Here is a 21,766-nt window from a genome sequence, read left to right on the forward strand (position 1 = left end):
TGCCGTGTCTTCCAAGTCCTCCACCCATAGTATATAGAAGTTAAGGCCTCCTAAATTCTCTCCTAAACTGGGAGAGCTTCCTAACTGAGTTTCTTCTTTTTGGTTTCTCAGCCTCAACTCCATTCTTCACATGGCCACCAGATAACCTCCCCAACACGCAATCTGGCCTCAGGTCTCCTCATCATCCATCCTGAAAAGGGGCCTTCAGTAAATCTCATTTCTTGCTAAATTATCTCTAGATAACTCAACAGACTTGAAAGCTCTCCATACTCTGCCTCCAGCTCTACTTTTCTCATTGCAACTTGCCCTCTTTTCCCTATTCCTACTAGACTCCTCCCCATTCCCTCTGAGTCCTACTATGTGTGCTTACCTCTGATTTTTCTCCCAGATAGTCTTCTTTGCTTAGAATTCCCTCTTCCCTCCTTCAGCACTTTATTCTACAAGTCCTACCTCAAATGTTATTATAATGCATGATGGTATATTATCGATGCCTTAAATCAGGAGGCAAAACACAGAAGACCAGCAAAACAACAGAAGAAATGCAATTAGATGGAAAAGCTGTTGAACATATGGTTTCTTTGCCCTCATGTCGTCTCTTAAAGAGTTGGGGGGGGGGCGTGGGCAGAATGTTAATTTTGTGTTCAAAACCATCACTCAAAATGGAATTTCAATTTTTTTGTGTGGATTTGCTGTTTTCCATTTTCTTGGAAGCCAAGTGAGATCACTGGTGAGTGGTGTGAGGTAGGGATTAAGATTAGGGGAGTAGTGAGGGACTGACAGAACTGGGAGGAGGGAGACTGTGATGTTGTGACTGCAACTGGTTTCGAGAACTTCTAGAACTGTAATTAACATTTACAGGTTCCCTGTTATAGCTGCTTTGGCTTGAGTAGTAAAGCAGGAAGATTACATCTACAGGTGTACTGAAAATATATTTGACTATATTTTCAACTTTTTTATAACTCTTTATCTTTTTATAATGCTAGGAAACTAGCAAAAAGTACTTGGTTAATAAAAGACAGTGTGCCAGTTCCCTGTCAATAGGGATTTTTAAAAGCAGACTCTGTTTATGTGTAAAGAACACTTCCTTAGAAAGGAGCAGTAACTCAGGGATTTGAATTTAATTATGTCATTTTTACAAGAAAGAAAGAAGGAAAGGAGAGAAAGAAGGAAAGAAAATACCTTAGGCATACAAATTGAACTAATTTGCCTTCCTGGTAGCCTAGCTAAAAACATGTGTCTAATTACTGGAGAGTATTTAAGCTAATGCAAGTGTGATTTACATCTTTCAGGAGTGGACAAATGAGGTTTTCAGTTTGGCAACAAACCTGCTGGCCCAAAATATGTCAAGAGACGCATTTCTGGAAAAAGCGTAAGTAGCTCTAATTTTATTACTAAGGGTGTTGCTTCTTCTGAGTCAGTTTCCTTTCTCCTTTGTGAGTCCTTTGTTTATACTGCACTGGCTTCGCACATTGATAAACATAAACTTCCCTTTGGGATTTGTTAAGGAACTGATACCTCCACTGTTTGGAATTGGAAAACTTCCAAGAAAGATCTCTCTTTTCCTCCTAGCTGCACATCCGTGTTAGGCTGAGCTCCCCTGAATGTCAATGCCTTTGACACACAATAAGGAGACATGTCCAAATCCCAACAGCTGTGCTCAGAACCAAAAATTATTAATTTCAAAGAACCCTTCCTTTCTACATATGCCTGTGTCATATCAACTATTGACCTGACAAAGGGAAAGAGGAACATACGGTACTCATTTCTCTCAAGTCTTAGATCTCTGATAGATGCTATACTAACTTCCCTCCCTACCTAAATCAGTAGGCTGATGTCCTGATTCCTGCCCTTAGACCACCACAGAAAGTGGTAGTAAGAAAAGAGAAAAAGATGTGGAGGAAGGCACAGAATGAAAAGGAGAAGGAAAGAGAAGCAAAGCAGGATTACCCAATCACTCTGGAATTACACAGTCTTTCTAAAAATAATTTGACGAGGGAAAATAATGATTTTTGCCAAACGAGCAGCAAGGAAAACTGGCTGTGTTCACTTTGGAAGCTATGGATGGCCAGGAGGTTGGGAAGCCTTGAAATCAAAACCACAAGTGCAAATGTTACTAGGTGGTCCTCTATTTTATTACCTTTTTCTTTTCCCTCTTCTTCTATAAGACATACCCATCATTCTAGACCTAAGACTCCAGCCTACATTTCTTTCTTACTCTTCCGTGAATTTCTTTTACTGTTAGTACTTCATAGGTCTTCACTTAAATGTTTTTTTCATGTGATCATCTCCTCTATAGTTTGTCACCTTGAGGACCCTTCTAATGCTTTCCCCTAATCCCTTCCTTTCTTCTTCCTTTTTATCGACTTTGATTTTACTGTCCTTCATCTAACAGATGTTTCTAGAACATCTGTTGTGCCAGGTGGTATTAGTGGAAAGAGACACAGAGATAAAGAAGACATCTTATCTGAAACATCACTTGTTATAGCTAGTAAAACCTCTAGTTGGCTAATCATTGATTGCAAATGTCCCTTTCCAACAAGTGTCTCCCTATGAATGGCTGCTATGGACATTATAGAACATGCCTTTTGATGAATACATCATAAGCATTTCTGCATATACATATAGATGTGGGATTGATGGGTCATATGCAGTTTCCTAAAGTGGTAATCCCAGTCCACACACCCATTAGCAGCGTTCAAAAGTTCTGTCGCTCTGTCTCTCTATCCACGTCGATAAGCAGTCAAAGAGATAAACACAGTAGCTATGATGACACAATCAAATACTTTACAGTGAGAGTGAATGATCTTCAGCTATAAGCAAAACATGAGAATGGATCTCAAAAACATAATATTAAATGAAAGAAGCCAGACACAAAAGAATGTGATTCCGCTTATATAAAGTGCAAAATTGGCCGAAAAGGTTATCTATGTTGTTTGAAGTCAGAATAATGGTTCCCTCTGTGGGCCAGGCTCTGCCAGGGGGCACAAGAAGGGCTTCTGGAATAATGCTAAAGTGAGAAGGCTCTATTTCTTGATCTGGGTGCAGGCTGCAGAGACCTGAACAGTTTGTTGAGATTCAGCAAACGGTACATACGGATGAGCCCTTTCTTATGTGTTTTATTCTTTAATAGACAGCTTTTTAAAGATTAAGTACTTGTTTTTCTGCTTCTCCAACAGCTATACTAAACTTAAGCTGCAAGTCACTCCAGAAGGGCGCATTCCTCTCAAAAAGTAAGCTATGGGAGCATTTCCCAATCAGTGTTCATGTTATTTTCTCAAAGATTTGATTCCGTGCCATGGCTCTGTTTTGTTTCTCCACTGGCCCAAGTGGGAGCCTGAGAATGCATGGTAACCCTGTTCTCCTTCATGCTCCATGCTCACATCAGTGCAGCTGGTTTCCTCATCAAGATTTTCCTGTGGCATCATTTTTAAGAAACAACAAAGCAGGAAGAGAGGGGAAAGGGTGGGGGAAACGTACTGTTAAACCCAAAAGGCCATTTGAGATTCAGATATGCTCTAGGAATGGCAATCGGGTGACTTCAGCGCCTCCCTCTACCAAGATGATGCTAGCGTCGAAGGAGGGGCTGGAACTCAAATGTCAAGAGCAGGAATGAAGCCCCATTCAGAGGAGACAACGACAATTCAACTCTACCATATTCCTTGTGGGACTGATGGGCTCTAGACACTAGATTTTGTCATGTTTCAATAGACCCCATAAATTTAAATTCTTATATTCAATTCTATTTTTAATGTAATATTTAAACTCTATTTGTCAATAAATTGACCACTGTTTCATTGAAGTACAGTTGATATACATAAATTTTATTTTTTAGAACCAAATTACTGACCAAAGAAAACTCATGCTCAACCTTTATCCTTTGACCTGCTAGCTGCCAGTAGTAGGCTCCTGCTCATTACAATGTTAAATTATTCTTAATAATAGCAGTAATTACTTGTTTCTTAATAATATTAATAATGTATACCTTTAGAGCAAGAGGTAGCAGCCAAGAGACAGAGTTACCCAGGATATGTTTTAGTGCTTAGAGGCTACTTAGTGCGATGTTTTTTAATTGGGTCATCAACTTTGCCTCAAGACGTTGATTTTATATTCGCTGTTTCATTTTTTTAAAGAGCACATACATAGGTCTTTTAGAGCCTATCCTCAGATGCATGGAGCAGTGGATATCTTAAATGACAAAAGGGTTTGAATTCAATGGGATACGTTGGGTTGGTGTCATCCAGAAGCGTATGACCAATGTCTCACTGTGGTGATTTCACTCCACAGCATATACCGCTTGTTCTCAGCAGACCGGAAGCGAGTTGAAACTGCTTTAGAGGCTTGTAGTCTTCCATCTTCAAGGGTGAGCATGTTGCCTTTCTAAACTTAGCACTACTCAATACCTGTGAATAATCATACTGAAATATAACTTGCCCCCATACTACCCAAACACTTTTTTAAAGTAAGAAGACCATAAGACTCACTTAATATTTATAATACAAGGGGCCACCATAGTTATATTTTCTTTCATTCCCATAAACCCAATATGTTGATCCAGAAAGACTCTGGTTCTTTGTAAATAATGATTTTTCAAAACCATCTGGTATAAAAAGGTATGGGCCAAAAGGTATTATTATTAAGAATTTAAATTTCTCCTTAATAACAAATATTTTGTTGATGTTCCTGGAGATGTTAGCTAGGAATTAGGGATTATGATTAGGAAGATATTTGAAATACAGATTTCATTGTATTCCAGCCTTCTTAAATGTCTGGTTTTACCATGTGTAAGTTAATACGCAATTAACATGGTAGCACATGTTTGGACATAAATATATCGACATACTCTGCAGGGCTGTGCTTACAAAGTTTTTGCTGGGAGGCGTGCAGGATCAGTTTGGAAACCGCCTACTTTGCTCGTATGGTGGTAAAGTGGATGAGAGGAAAGCCAGGTATCATGCTTTTTTTTTTTAGGCCCAACACATTGTAGGCATTCCAAAAATGTTGCCCACCCAAATTATTTTGCCTTCATTTCAATGCATTTCTATGTAACTGGCTCTAAAATTATTTGTTACCATCGTTTCTGGGAGAGTGCAGTCTGTTGTATAAAACCTTTTTCTCAGGCTATATGCAGAACTCGCTTTTCTATTGCAAATTATTTTTATCCTAGTATCTAAGCAACAAGTAAGCTCTTTCCCAAGGATAGCACTTACACTATAGGGAGAAACTTTGAGCCTCTTGGAACACTCTGTCAATGTTCAAGTTGCACTGAAAGAAGTTAAGAAGCCATTGCTAAACTTATCGTTAGGTTATGAAAAAGTATTGAGTGCTATTATTAAATGTGTTAGCCTATTCTTGTGCATACTTTCCAGAAAAGTGAAGTTTATTAAGGACTTTGGTAGGTAACTGAAAGAAAAGAAAGAGTGCTCCCCCACTCTCAGTTTCCTCTTATTAGGGGAGAGGGCTGGTGATGCTGCCAACATTGGACAAACATGGAGGGGCTCCCCCAAACACTTTTTTAAATTTTATTTATTTGACAGATAGAGATCACAAGTAGGCAGAGAGGCAGGCAGAGAGAGAGAGGGACGCAGGCTCCCCGCTGAGCAGAGAGCCCGACGTGGGGCTTGATCCCAGGATCCTGAGTTCATGACCTGAGCCGAAGGCAGAGGCTTAACCCATTGAGCCACCCAGGTGCCCCTCCCCCAACCATTTTAACCTGCACTTTTATAAGCAAAATAAAATGAGTAAACTTACTACTGCTCTTTCCTAGATGCTTTGGGATAGGATGGATATGCCAGTTAAGGTCCCATCATTTGCTCAACAAATATTTCTTGAGCTCTTACTACCTGCCCTCAGGCACTGAGAATGTTAGTTGTGGGCAAAATACAGTCCCAGGACTCAAGGACCACAGAGTTTCTGGGGGTGCTCCTCAAACACGTGGAGTGACACAAGGGTAAATGAGTGGGGTGAGGAGTGGTGCGGTGAGCAAAAGGAATGGTGTGGCCATTGTAAAAGAGGATCATTCGAGAAAAAGAAAACCACGTGTGCAAAGCCCTGAGGATGGAAAGAATTCACCGGTCTGAGTGACAAAAAAGACTTCTGCATTTAAGCATAAAAAGGAAGCTTGAGAAATGAATAGAAAGACATGAAAAGAATTTTTTTTCCTCTGCAATTGCTCCTGATTGTACCTTTACTGGATAACATCTTGTGAATATAATGACCAAAAATTCTAACTATTTTGAATCTAGCTAAGAGAAAGAAAGAATAGAAAATAAAGCTGAATAGAAAATCAAATCCATCAACCAATTCTCTGTAAATTGCAATTTTCTAAACAATTGGATTCTGACAATTCAGTCAATAAATATAAATTGAGTTTTTACAACCCATTATGTCTATTATAGGTTCATGCTTTCAGACCAATATCAACTGGAGACATTTTTAAAAGAAAATGAGATTCAAATAACAGGAGTTATGTTTAAATTGAAAAAAATATATTTATCTTTAGTAAATTAGATGTTATGACAATTTTCTGAAAACAAATTGGAGATTTTTTAAAAAAGAGAATCAACCTCCATCATGAAATCTTGAAAGATCATTATTCATAGTAAAGTATATTTACTTCAAGGACTTAGGACTTGTAGAATTAGGATGCTTTCAAAAGATCTAAAAACCAAAGACAATTTCAGAGCTAGGAAGTAAATGTTTCCCTAAACTGAGTGATATTTTAAATCCTTGTTGTAGTTTCATATCTACAAAAGAGCGGTTCTAGAAAATATCCACTAATTAGCAAAAAAGACTCTGGATACACTGACAAGAGGTGTTTTAAACACTCCACAGAAGAAAAGGTTACATAAATGGTAGGTAGGGCTGCATATCTGGGAACCTTATTTCATAGCCAGTGGTCGTTCAGACTAGATTGAATTGTGTTCTGTAAATAGATACATTACCAGAAACACAGTGGATATCCTGTTGAGAATTTTAAAACATTATCTTTGCGCACATTGTTAGGGATAATTAATGCACTTGAAGTTGTATCCTGGCCAACGCGATCCACTGGAATAATGCATTCCTTTAGAGGGTACTCCTTTAGAGATTACAGTTGCTTGCCAAAGTTACCTTAATTGTTAAAAAGTAGCACTGTATCTAAAAAGAGAAACAAAGCAATTACTGTCCTTCTATTAATAATCCAAACATATTTTCCAGGGAGATCTTTGGAGACCTTTCCATATTATTCAGAAAAATTCATTTTTAAAAGGGTTTTTTTATTTATTTGACAGAGAGCGATCACAAGTAGGCAGAGAGGCAGGCAGAGAAAGAGGGGGAAGCAGGCTCCCCGCTGAGCAGAGAGCCCGACATGGGGCTCGATCCCAGGACCCTGAGATCATGACCTGAGCTGAAGCAGAGGCTTTAACCCACTGAGCCACCCAGGCGCCCCAGAAAAATTACCATTTTACCCACAAACTTTCTGAGAACTGGAAGTAGTTTACTTGTACCAAAGTCCCCTTGATTTCAGGCTTGTGACCTTGAAAACAGCTCAGTGACATTTCAGGTTGTATTATAGTCATCGCATAGCACTGGCACTTTAATGAACAAGATAGGAATAAATACATGGACGGTTGACCCCAGAACAACACGGATTTAAACCCTACAGGTCCACTTACATATGGATTTTTTCAGTAAATATGGTACAGGATTATAAATGTATTTTCTCTTCCTTATGATTTTCTTAATAATACTTTCTTTTCTCTAGGCTATGTCATTGTAAGAATACCATATAGAATATATATATAACATACAAAATCCATGTTTATTGACTACTAATGTTATAAGTAAGTCTCCCAATCAACAGTTTTAGTAAAGTTTTGGGGGGAATCAAAAGTTCCACATGGATTTTTGACTGTGTGGCAGGGTTCAACACCCCCAAACCCCTGCATTGTTCAAGGGTCAAGTGTTTTTGCTTTAAATGATAAAGCTTACCGTAGTTATAAACTACTATGTAATACCAAGGAAAGCAGTGACTGTTTTGGATTTACCAAAGGGGGCATCAGGATGGCTCAGTAGGTTAAGTGTGAGACTCTTGGTTTCTGCTTAGATCAAGAACTCAGGGTCATGAGATCGATCCCTGTATCAAGCTCCACTCAGGACAGAGTCTGCTTGAAATTCTCTCTCTCCCCCTCTGTCTCTCCCTGCTTGTGCTTGCTTTCTCTCTCTCTCTCTCTCTCAAATAAATAAAGTCTTTAAAAAAAAGAGTACCATAAATTTTACTAAAGAATACAATAAACCAAACGTAAAGAAACTTTTCCCAGGAAGGCTATAATATGTTGACTTTCTCCTATGCCATAGACCCAGAATATACATCCAAAATACAATCATTTATGTAGTTGTGACTCTTAAAATCCCTAATATCAAAATTCTATCTTTAAACCACACTATGAATTTGCTTTATTATAGTAATTTGCTTGTAATTATATCATCTACTCTATGGTTAACAACTTTTGCCTTACAGCTTTAGAACAAAAATATTGAGAATAAGTTGATGTGAACACTTAGTTTGTTGGATTACAGTATGAGTTATGGAATCAAACAACCTGCATTCAAAGCCATAGGAGCTCCATACACACACACACACACACACACACACACACACACACACACGTGGGACTTTAGACAGGCTTTGTAAGCAGCCATGTCCCTAGTGTTTGCATCTGAAAAGGGTCACAACCACCTAGAGGTGACATGGGATCAAACAAAAACATAAGTTCCATATGTGTGGCACCCAGTAAATGCTCAGTAAATATTTTTTTCCTCTGAGGATTTTTTCATTTGCATATATGTGGGGGGTTTTTTTCCCTCTTTCTTATTTTTTTAAAAGATTTTATTCATTTATTTGACAGATAGAAATCAGAAGTAGGCAGAGATGCAGGCAGAGAGAGGGGGAGGCAGGCTCCCCACTGAGCAGAGAGCCCATTGCCCGGCTCCATCCCTGGACCCCAGGTTCATGACCTGAGCCGAAGGCAGAGGCTTTAACCACTGGGCCACCCAGGTGCCCCACCCTTTCTTATTTTTAATTTAACATGTGGATATGTCATAACTAGATCTATGGAATCTGTAAATACAAATGCCATCAGTACTGCCATCAAATTTCAAAAGAATCTTTTCCCTTTTGGGATTCTTTGTATCCAAGCATGGAATTGAAGCAACGTCATTTTTAAAGTTTACCAATACCTCACGATTTCTGGAATAAATGGGCCTGAATCAGACTATATTATCCTTCTTAATTATCCCTCCAAAAATTTCTGGTAACAATAGCAATAAGTAATCACTGATGATCTGTTTTGTATTGGAAGCATGATGTGGTGAGCCAAGTCTTAGACTACAAGCAAAAGACCTAAGGTTGGGTCCTATGTCCTGGGTTCACCAGCAGACATTGATTGGGTAACTATTATATGCCTGGTGGCATGTTTGGGACACAAAGGAATTAAAGAAGAGATAGTGACTTCACTCAAAAACTCATAGTCTAGTAGAAAATCAGAAATATTAAAAAATGGGGAAAATTGTATGATAGATTCTGTAATAAAAATATATAAATGTGGATTATGAACACAAAAGAATATGCCACCTTTAGTTAGTGTGGTCAGGCAGGATTAGAGAAGAGTGAACACTGGGTATGATCTTCAGAGTGCTGGACTGAGGGCTTCCTCCTGCTCGGATAGGACACAATGACTCTGTTCCATCCACTTCACCAAATCATGAGATCCAGGAAAAGAAAATATGTAAATGAAATTTGTGAATTTCAGCCTTGTTTAAGGTGTAAGGAATTAGGACTTGTCAATAGCTTTTCCACAGATACCTCCCCAAACCCTTTCAGTTCAGCTTTCAGTGATACTCATTTTAACTCATGTCTCCAAAAATATTTCTTCTGTTTTCCTACATCAACCTTAAAAGCTTTTGGGTATCCTCATCAGTCAAGTTGGACAAAGAAAAAAGAGACAAAGAAAGTCAGCTATATTGAAATGGTTTCTTTTCTATGTGCTAACAGCTAACTGGCAATGAAAATAATATCGTGTTTATTTAGATTATCTCGTTAATTTTTCCTCCTTAATAAGAAGTCCTAATCCACAGCTGGCGAATAAACAATGGTTAGAGTTTCAGGAAAGCATACTGTTCTATGAAATTATGTGTATGGAATCTTATATAAATGACTTCAGTTGAATCTGATATCCCATGGGAATTCTGTTCTATCAATTTCTACCTTTCTCATAATGTACATATATTTATTGTGGACGTATTATGTGTCACACTGGAAATCTAGCAATTAACAAGCAACACACAAGTCCTAGCTTGTGTAGTTCTGCATGTTACTAAGAAACAGAGCCATACAGCTGGGAGCACAATATAGTTAGTGTTGAAATACCACACCAATGAAATGTAATGGTAGCCCAGAAAGAAAGACAAAACCCAGGGCAAGAGAAAGAGGTTTTAAGCTAACAGAAGAGAGAAAAAAATAAAAGTTCAGTAAGACTCAAGTATATCGATCCTGCGTTGGACCACTGATATGTAATGGACCTTGCTGTGTATACTGCTACACATGTTATTTGGTTATCTCAAAATTCTGTTTTGCAAAGTAGACTTTTTTCCAGCTCCATAAACGGATTTAGTAAAGGAAATATTATTTTATTCATTCATTCCACAAATATGAGACTCCTGCTGTTTGCCAAGTGGTGAGCTAACTTCTCTTATCTGTTAGCAGGCAGGGTACAATTTCAGAGAACAAATTTAGGTGTTTCTATAAAAGTACATTTCAAAATATATGCACTTGGTAAAAGAAAGGGATTTTGGTTTTTTTGCTTTTTGGGTTTTTTTTTTTTTCATTGAAGGGCTTGAACATAAAAATAATTATATAAACACATACCTGAAATAAGAAAACAGCATGAAGAATGTCTTTCCTGTTAACAAAGCCTTGAATACATGCTTCCGGTTTCCATGGCAGCCCAACTAAACAAAAAAATAAGTCCAGAAATGACTTTTTATATCAATGACTTGCTTCCCAAACAGTAAGACCAAGAGGAATCAGTGAGAAATAATGACTAGTGCTCTCCTATTTACAAAAACTGTTCTATAATTTATCAGGTTACTTAAACCGGAAGGAACATTGTTTGAAAAAAAAAAAAGATAAAAAATTGGAATTTATGTTTTCATTTTGAAAATGTCTGTTTCCAGGTTCTTTGCTCTTGAAAAAAATTTATTCAAACATCTGCTAAATAGCCTATCAACAATGTGAATATGCTTCATGCCACTGTACACTTAAAAATGGTTAAAATGGTCATTTTTATGGTGTTTATATTTTATAACAATTTTTTTTAAAGATTAAAACTAAAAAAGAAAAAAGCAACCTAACAAAAATCTGCAGTACAGACCCTGGTTTTGCTAGGTCTAACTTACTTAGTAAATGTACTTTAAAAATTGTGTTAACATCCCTTGAGATGCAGAAAACTGAAGTTTAAATTATAATGAAAAAACAACAGAAAGGATGACATTTGATTCTTCAAAGCAAGTGTCCAAATGAACTCTACAGCTGGCCTCATAGATGTTTTCTGAATGTTTACCCTGGGCTCCTGGAAAAAGAGGAAGGGAGAGAGAGACATGAAAAGAGGGTAGGGGGTGGGTAGGATAGGGAAAGAATAAAACATTTCTCTGACCCTGTTGCTTTATTTCCCAGAACGATTCAATACCTCAAGAGGATTTCACTCCAGAAGTGTACAGAGTTTTCCTGAACAACCTTTGCCCTCGACCTGAAATTGATAACATCTTTTCCGAATTGTAAGAGAACAACACAGCATTCAAACCCACTATTTTTCAGCTTGGGGTGGCTCGTGCAGGATGTATTAAGCAATAGAGGGAGACGGGAGAACTCTTCCAGCACTGTGTATGACAACAATGCTTCTGTGTCATTTGTTGGAGACAATCAACATTCCTACCCCAGAGGGGCAACCACTGCTTTTAATGAGTGGATGTTTGCCATGATCTGTTGCTGGGTATTGGTGTTTTAGTATCCGTGGGGGACTTTGCATAGTTTGAAGATTACAGCTAGAATAGAGCATCTTGGCTCAGTAGAGACACATGATGCAGAAAGAACTCTGACCGGGGAACCAGTCAGGTTACATCTTGGACACACGTTAGTGAAATGAGAATTCTGGATTGCTAAGCACCCTCCCAGAGGAAAGTCATTTGTTTTTATTTTAGAAAATATAAAGCCATTCCTTAAAAAGAAAGAAAGAAAGAAAGAAAGAAAGAAAGAAAGAAAGAAAGAAAGAAAGAAAGAAAGAGAAAGAAAGAAAAGAAAAGAAAAGAAACAAGCCAAAACACCAGGGCAAATGCAGGGCAGTAGCCATTCACCTTTCCTAGTTTACTGAAATCCACAGGGTGACAGAAAATCAACCCAAAATATATCAACAAAATAAGGATTTTTTTTTTTTTTTAATGTGGAAGACAGGCCAACAGTGCTAAGAATGACACTGGATATACTCACTTTGTGATGTTCATTGCTATCAATGATGTTTTGAGCATCAGCTATAATTGTACCGTTGAACTTGGCTTTGGTTTGTCAATAGGGTTGAAATGGGAAACCTGAACCACACTATGTTGAAGACTTACAGATTTTTGCTAAAGCATAACTTAATGAAAATAAAAAATGTATGCAGGTTGTTTACTTTTTTTTTTAAGTTGTGAGTAATAAATAGATCTCTAAATGATGAGGTGGGATGTGGGAATTTGATGACTAAACCAGAAGGTTAGTGTCATAATCCAAAAAACAACCCATATGTTCTGTGTTCAGTTGAGAGTGGTGCAGCTTTACACACAAGATGCGCTGTTTTCCTACTGTGGATTCTCTTACGCATCTGGTATACTTCAAGGGCATTGAGGTTTGGTGGCAGGGATTGCAAAAGATATTTGCACCCCATAGAATGCAGCAATTGTGATGACGCAACACACGTTTTCAAGGTCAGATGGGAATGTCCAGATAGCATGTGCTTACCAGGGATGGCAGGATTTTGTTTCTCTATAGTTAAGTGTAAATATATGAATGACACTTGGTGGACCAGTATTCTAACTTCTGGTTTTTAATTGGTTTTAGTGGTGCCAAAAGCAAACCATACCTTACTGTTGATCAGATGATGGACTTTATCAACCTTAAGCAGCGAGATCCCCGGCTAAATGAAATACTTTACCCACCTTTAAAGCAAGAACAAGTCCAAGTATTGATTGAGAAGTATGAACCCAACCATAGTCTCGCCAAAAAAGGTCAGTCCACTTTGCCCCACACTGTAGGGAAGCTGTGGTTTCTAATTGCGAATGGGTCACCCCCTGGTAAGTATCAACATCAAGGATTGGTTAGATCTGTTTCCCACATTTGTATGCCTGCTTTCCTTTCTGTCTTAAATCACTAGTGGTTCAATTAGATTTCCACATGTGATTTTGCGGTTGTTGTTGTTATGTATATATATGCATGTAACATATTTTTTAAGTGTCTAATCATTCATTTTGTCTTAAATTTACCCAGTGACTGAATGCATATTTCTCATACAAGAAATCTTAAATGTTGGCTTTTCAGGGGGCACCTGGGTGACTCAGTCGGTTAAGCATCTGACTCGATTTTGGCTCATGAACTCAGGGTTGTGGGATTGAGCCCCATGTTGGGCTCCATGCTGGGTGTGGAACCTGCTTGAGATTCTCTCGCTCTTTCTAAAAAAAAAGAAACATTTAAAGGTTGCCTTTTGGGCTCTGTTTCTAGAAGTTCTGTAAAATAACCCACAGCTTTCTCTAAATCTCTAAAACTAAACCTAAATCTCTAAAGCTAACCCTTATTTTATTCCAGTTTACACTACTGATGAATTTCTCCACTTGGGAAAATGTAAAATTTGGCCTTTTATATGTAAAAAAAAAAAATCAGTGTTTGTAGAAAAAATTATTAGTCTAAAAATCAATATCAGAAATCTCTCGGTTGCCTGGAAGTTAAGAAATTCATTTTTTTTTTATTCTGGAGAAATAAATTGCCAAAATAAGATCATGATGATTTACTTGCTGGGAGTTTCCAATTGCATGTGGCATCACATCCCTGAATCAGCTCTTTAGCTTCCTTTTACCACTAAGACCATGTCTCACCTGGACTGACATATCTTCATTGAGAAAACTAGCGTGTTATCACTGATGTTATTATAAATTGCCTAGCTATTCCACAGGGAGGAAAATAAAGTGCAATTAACCAATTATTAAGAAAGATAAATTGCATGTTAATATGAAGGCAGGTCATAAGTAACAGATACAATTCTAGCAAGCTCATCATCATTAATAAGTATGGTTATCATAGGAGTAGATTAAAATGCCTTTTAACCCATTGTATTTATTCTAGAATTAGTCCTCTAAATGAAAACAAAAATGGATGTATTAAGTATAAAAGTAAAATATTACCATTAACTTTATCCTACATGCTTTTAGTTGGGAACTGACAGATGAAATTTTTTTGGCTTTTGTTCATTTTCATGGTCAAGCACTTTGCCTTTGTTGTTATCATCATCCTTATCCCTGCCATGGAGGTGAGGCCCGTCAAAGGAAACGGATGACTCAACAGTGTATGTTGGCATCACTAGGTCCACACCCCCTTGAATCTACCTATCCTGACACCCTTCCATCCCCAGCGCCACAGAGACGGCATTTCTCCTTAGCGTTATGCAGGGAGTAACTCCTTGCAGATTTCACTGGCACAACTTGAAATCTGAACTTCACCAAACGTAACTAACACGATGATATAACAAATCCAACAAGACCTCCAGAAACAGCCCATGGCACAAAGGAAACAAATAGCTTTTGTGAAACCAGTGAGGCACTTCAGAGTCTAAACTTTGCCGCTTCCTCCCCTTCTCACACCACACTATGAACAATCCATTCCTCAGCCAGTGTATGATGCCTCCATCCACCATACTCTGACCAAATGCAGGCAGTAGAGGATACAAAGAGAGAAATCTGTGACAGTTATTGTAACATTCTATAACCCTGGCAGAACCCATGTTGACTCTAATGGAAAATTAAGATGATATCTCTTAGCATTTGCGAGTTTATTTAGTGCCATCTTAGAGATACACTAGGTACGAATTTCATAATTACAGCAGGCACACAAATTTCAGGTACACTTAAAATACCAGTTTCATTTGTTTTTCCACAACTTAATATGAAACTGATGATAAGCCTCCATGTCAGCCCTGGTGTGATTTTTTTTTTTTTTAAATCACAGATTTCATTTCTTAACTCAAAAACTCTTGGAAGAAAATAAACATGAAAGTCATTTTGTTTGCTGCTTTGGGTCTGTTTATGTGAGCAAAGATACTTGAGAAAATTGTTTTATTGTGTTGAGTATTATTTCATTGTCAAAAGAAGAACGATTTTGAAATCTTTCTTTGTAGGACTAAGAAATTGCTGAGTTAAAAGCTCAATTTGCTAGTAATTATGAGTTTTAATAATATTTTTTATACAAAGAAGAAAATCAATTTTTAAATTTGATTTTGCTTTTCACATTTGATATTTGACTTTAGGATTTTTCCAAAAACTCTCTTTCATATCTTCTTTATTTATAACATAGCTACAAGTAAAATCAAACAAAGTGGAATTTAAGAAAGTATTGTTTATTTTCAATATGATGACTCATACAGATTTACAAGGAAATTAGCCTTCATTCATTATATGACTTTCATTTTTTAAAAAAATTTTTTTGAAGATTTTATTTATTTATTTGACAGAGAGAGAGAGAGATCACAAGTAGGCAGAGAGAGAGTGGGGGAAGCAGGCTCCCTGCTTAGCAGAGAGCCCAATGTGGGGCTCGAGCCCAGGACCCTGAGATCATGACCCGAGCAGAAGGCAAAGGCTTAACACCCTGAGCCACCCAGACATCCCATTATATGACTTTCAAAATGTATATTATCATTTTGTAAAGAGAAACAAACTAAAATTTGAGGTCAAATGACTTATCTAATATTCACACTAAGATGATCTTTGAGAAAATAATTTTTAACTTTCAGTCAACTAGTTAATACTTTTTGATGAATAAACACAAAAGAAAATAAGTAGGATATTAGTAGTATATAATAAGTATATTACAACATAATTACTTATATTGTATACTTACATTGTATTATACTTATAATAAGTATACTTAGAATAAATTATAAGAAGATGGAAATCAGTATATTACATTATATTACATTATAATTTTTCTGCTACTTTCATTTTGACTAGTTCCTCAAATGTGCATAAGCATTGGTTATATTGACCCACGAATTCAATTTCAGTTTTCTGAAAAAGATGCTTCCATATTGCCTGTATTTGTTATAAACTGCTAAGACTAAGATGCATCCGTAATGTATATATGTAACAATATAACTATATTCTCTGATATGAAGAAACTTATTTTTTTTAAAGTAGGTGTTAAACAAACAAACTTTACACAAAGTTGCCATATGCTAATGTTTAGTTTTCATGTGCACTGCACATAACTCTTACATAAGAGGTAATCTAAAATTAAGTGAAAATTTTTTAATATGGCCAAACATCAAAATGCTTAAACTGACCATAGGTTAGTCGACTAAACATAGATGTGTGAAATGAAAAAACAGAAGGGAAAATAGACTTTGATGCCGTGTGGGCCTGCTGTCATTGGCAGGTTGGCCCCATTTCCATGCTGGAATTCTTGTTTTTGAAGACGTCTGTATTGGTGATAAATAATCACGGGGTTTCTGAACAGTGTAAGGCCAAATGTGCATATGTTCGGGCTCCACAAAGAAAAATTTCAACTTCTTGCAGAAAATACTGTTCTCAAGGGAGTTTGGTTAATTTTTATGATTGAAAAATCACACATTGCAAAATGCCTTGGTCCGTAGTGTTGTTTGCACTGGAACAAAATGCATAATGCTAAACCATGTTTAACACAGGAATACGCAATGACCCCAGCCTCTTCCAAACAAAGGGTCCTGAATGTCAGTTTGAAAACTAATGTTTCCCAAAGGGAGTTTGGTTTCTTTACTCACTTACACCTTTTAGAAGGAAGGCAATGAGTAAAATTAGCATGAAAAGAAGAAATTGATACCCCAGGTAACAGACTACAGATTACATTGAACTGTTATGTCTGTAAAGGAAGGCCAAAATTCATTTTAAAAAACCAAACCCAGAGAAAACATTGAGTCTGATCACATTTTTGTTTTTCTGTGAAGAGCAGGTGTTTATGAGTATTTGTTAAGCAATTGAATTAATATAGCAGATTATGATATTAACAGATGTTTCTAGCTACATTCCTGTTTTTAATCAGTTCTTTCTCTTAAATTTTTATAATACGTTGTACAAAAGTTCCCTTGCTTTATTGCAATTAAATCGTCAAGATGAAACCATATCATCTCTTTTAGTATTTGATCAGTACTGCCTGAATTAATGGTTAAATAATTGAAATGAACTCAAAATACAGTAGCAAATTGATTTGGTTTTAAGCAAAACAAATAGAAGTTGAGGTAGAGCAAGCATTTTTGCTTTAAACAGACCTACGCTAATGGTAACATCAGTACCAGAAAAAATGTATTGTATTTTCCAGATACTTATTTTACACATGATCTTAGCCAAAAGGCCGAGAAGCGATCCAGATACTTATTTTAAATACTTACACAATTGAACTATATTATGTCACTATTGTCAATGGCAAGACGCCCCCAGAGTGTGCTAGAGGCAATACGGGGCTTGACACTCTTCCAACCGGTAGTATTAGGTGGAACTCCTACAGTAGAAAAATGACAGAAACTTAAACTGCAGCACAGAAAGAAATTTATTGTTGGTGCATATGAGCAAAAAGTCAAGGAGTGTTTTGTGTTGATCTCAGCTTATCAAAAACCAGTGTTGTCGGGGCACCTGGGTGGCTCAGTGGTTTAAGTCTCTGCTCAGGTCACAATCTCAGGGTCCTGGGATTGAGCCCCGCATCAGGCTCTCTGCTCGGCAGGGAGCCTGCTTCCCCACCCCCCTCTCAGCCTGTCTCTCTGCCTACTTGTGATCTCTCTGTCTGTGTGTCAAATAAATAAATAAAAAGTCTTAAAAAAAATAACCGATGTTGTTATACTGACCCTTATGGTTCTTATTATGACTGTAGGACGCCCTTCATCAACAACCACCATGTAACTTGGGGAGAAAAAGGTGCTTATTATTTATAATACCTGGAAACTACTCAGCGCATCTGGGACCACACATGGCAGTCACTTGTAGGGAGAGAAAGAGAGTGAAAGGGAGCGTGCCCGTATGCCTAGGGTTCTATGGGCTCACTCTTTATTGGTGAAACATAAAAACATAAGGGCAGGAAGAGAGAAGACAAGTGACCCAAATGGCCAGTTACTGAAGTTAAACCAAACTTTCTAAATCAAAGGAGTCTCAGCGTGTGGAAGAGGCCTGGCTTCCTAATAGTCATGTGGCTGGCAATGGGTTTATTCAAGATAATTGTCTTGAAGTGGATGCCTTTTTGAAATGGATGCCTCAGCCATCAAAGCTTAAGTCAAGCACTTGCACTACAAAAAATAAAATTTAAAAACAACAACTCTGTCAGGGTTTACACTGCGAGGTTTTAATGACTTCAGGCCTGACTGGATCCAGGGGCTCAAATGATATCAAGAATTGTCTTTCTACATCTGCAGTCATTTTCTCTGTACCGCGTGCAATAGACGCTTGGGCAGACTCTCCTAAATTAACAAGAACTCTAATACTGAGATTACTTTTACTCATATTTCCATCAAAAGTACCAGAAACCCCAGCCTGGCTTAAGTCACACAAGGTCACTGCTGAAGGAGGATCTCTGTGACCTGGAGAATAGAATGTAATAATTGGACAGACTTAGGTCATCACATGACTCTCCCTTGAGCCAATGAGGAGGCCACTACTTAAACCACATGGTTTGGACTGACAGTGGCAGGGATGTGGGCCCCTGAAATTCAGTCCAGATGTGCTTCCCAGGAGCAAGATCGCCTCCCCAGGCAGATAAGAACAGCTGATTCCACTAAACCTGGGTCAGAAATCAATAATTCATCCATACTGTTTATTTCACTTTAGGAAGCCATTTAACCTCTTTGATCCGTCCCACCTACTCCTCCTCTCATTTTTTAAAGAAAATTCCCTGAGAGAGCTGCTGGGTAAATTAAGTTGCTCATGATAGGAAGGTTGCATGTATTTCTTGCTGCCCGCAAGACCTTTTTGACTTGAACTGATGCAAAGTGGTCATTGGTATTTATGCCAAATTATTTCAGACCACGTACAGATCTGGAATTCCAATTCACGGCGCTGAGCAGAGGCATTCCTGAATGTTGCTGTCTCTTGGCTGAGTGACTTATTTAACTTATTGCAAGTGATAGGAAATTAGAATCATCTGATGATGGAGGCTGAAAAAAAAATATGCCCAGTCCTATGTGTGCACTAATGTTCATTTCTGACTCAGTCAACTCTTTTATATATATTTTTATTAAGATAGAATTATAGTTAAAGAGGTGAAGATTTATGCTGGAATTTTACTACTTACTTCATCACTTAATTTTCCCGGTAGATTTTTCTTTTTTTAAGATTATTTATTTATTTATTTATTTATTTGACAGACAGAGATCACAAGTAGGCAGAGAGGCAGGTAGAGAGAGAGGGGGAAGCAGGCTCCCTGCTGAGCAGAGAGCCCTATGCGGGGCTCGATCCCAGAACCCTGGGATCATGACCTGAGCCGAAGACAGAGGTTTTAACCCACTGAGCCACCCACATGTCCCCTTCCCAGTAGATTTTTAAAAAAATCATTATTTTCCCAGCACCATTTGTGGTTAGGAAGTAGAAGTTACTAAAAACATGATTATTTTTATTAATGTCTGCTGTTTATCTTTGAGAGATCAAACAAGCCATAATTAAAGGAAGAGGAAAAGTGTTAATGGTTAGGCTGGTTAATCTCTGGCAAAGGACTTGACTTTCATGAGCTTCAGTTTCCTCATCTGTAAAATGGGATAATACCCACACTAACAGACCTAGGTGCTCTTCCCATGTCCCTCAGCATTCATTGTTCCAATACAGTCAACAGCTCCACTACAAGCTAGAACTTTCCCTAGAGTTGCCCACAACAGTAAATTTACTAGGCCGCCTTTCCTTCTTTTCTCATTTCTGTACTCCTTTACTGTTATATCCTGGGTTTGCCTCCCAAACAAATTACTGGCACTCAAATCCTTATCTCAAAACCTACTTTTAGAAGAACTCAAAGATAAGCACTTTTCATAAATAGCCCTAGCAAAATCAGAAATGAGCACTGAGAGAAAAAAACATGGAAAAAGGCAGTTCCCATAGCTCATCCCTTCTGATCTGTAACATAAATGTCTTTGTTGTTACCATTCACAAAGGCCTAGCTGGTGGCTTCAATTCAGGGTCTCTCCTCTCTCCTAACAATTTAGCCCAAACTCTTAGGAAAGGCAGCTGAGGAAGTGACAGTATTGAGACTGGGACCATATTTTCTGGGCCCCAGTACAGAGGCCTCCCTCCTACTCCAGACCCCACTTGGGGCCCTCCATCAGGACTTCCCGAGAAAAGAGATACAAGTCAGCTATTTAGAAGTGAGCAGTGGACACCTCAACAAAACCTGTCTTTGATAGAACCTATTTTACTTATGTTTGTTTCTTCTAAGAAAGTCTCACAGGAAAGGCCCAATGTGTAGGGAAAACCTTTCAAACCCTTTGGTTGAAGAGAGGCATGGCGCTGGCTCCCCCATTCACCTCATTCTTGGCAGGCCCTTCCGCCAAAACCCCAGGAGATTCAGGATGCTCGGTTTAAAAAAAACATGGAGGACGTATTGACTGGTTTCAAGACCCGCCTCACAATTAAGATGGCATCCATTTAAGTATTCTTATAGAGATTACCCAGGTAGAGGTACCAAAAATAAATAAATAAATAAATAAATAAATAAATAAAAAGAATGGAAATGAATATACAGAATCAACTCAAACGAGAGAGATTTTCTTCCCAAAAGACAAAGGCAGATGCAAACCGGGTGACGTAGCCAGTTCTTTTCATGCTTTCATTAAGTTACTACCCTGGGAAAGTGGCTGGAAAGCCACTTTAGTGTTTTATTGATTAGGATTCCATTTAAACTCCACATATTGACTTTCTAGCCCCTGTGGAAGGTCACAGGAGAATGACATTATCATCTGTGAGTAGATTCCAAGCTCCTCTTGACTCTGTGTTTCCTATGTTCATAGACTTCTCTGTATTTCAGACTGGCTAAAATGAAAAAAAAAAATTGTTTCAAGATGGCCATTAAGAGTCCATTGTTCATTAGTTGACATGGTAACTTGCTTCCCTTTTCCCTTCCTTGATTGCATTTCCTCTTTTCCCAGGAGGCAGAGGATTGAGGAGAGGCATATATCTGGCCCATGAACCCTGGGATTTTTTTTCTCCTCCAGACTTTTCTTTCAGTGATGTCAGTGTCTGCCGAAAAGCACAGCTCTAGCCAGAAAGTCACAGCCATGTCCATTCACAGCTGAAGTGGCCTTTGTTCAGAAAACAACCAGTCAGGAAAACTCTAAATAGTAAAAGAGTAACTCGAATGCTAGTTCCAAGGTGTGGGGACGTGAGCTTCATAGCCTAGTCTACCCCAGACTGCTGGATTTTGTTAAACCCTCTTTCCCTCAGCCAACTGTTTCTTCCCCAGGTGCTTTGCCATTTCATGTGAGAGCTGTTGGGACAA

The 21,766-nt window shown here is 38.0% G+C and overlaps 1 protein-coding gene and 1 pseudogene across 2 annotated transcripts in view; one reads left to right on the forward strand and one right to left on the reverse strand.

Moving 5' to 3' along the window:
• PLCB1 (phospholipase C beta 1) overlaps nt 1-21,766 on the forward strand; it is a 673,983-nt gene that overhangs the window by 457,604 nt on the left and 194,613 nt on the right. For both annotated transcript variants that reach the window (XM_032859164.1, XM_032859165.1), the window contains exons 5-9: nt 1,290-1,369; nt 3,177-3,230; nt 4,285-4,360; nt 11,714-11,814; nt 13,130-13,296. In XM_032859164.1, the coding sequence (XP_032715055.1) occupies nt 1,290-1,369; nt 3,177-3,230; nt 4,285-4,360; nt 11,714-11,814; nt 13,130-13,296 (478 nt within the window). The remainder of the gene's footprint in view (nt 1-1,289; nt 1,370-3,176; nt 3,231-4,284; nt 4,361-11,713; nt 11,815-13,129; nt 13,297-21,766) is intronic.
• LOC116868804 lies at nt 17,507-17,668 on the reverse strand (annotated as a pseudogene).

The sequence above is a fragment of the Lontra canadensis genome, unplaced genomic scaffold (genome assembly GCF_010015895.1).
Source record: "Lontra canadensis isolate GAN:19392208 unplaced genomic scaffold, GSC_riverotter_1.0 scaffold16, whole genome shotgun sequence".
NCBI lineage: Eukaryota > Metazoa > Chordata > Mammalia > Carnivora > Mustelidae > Lontra > Lontra canadensis.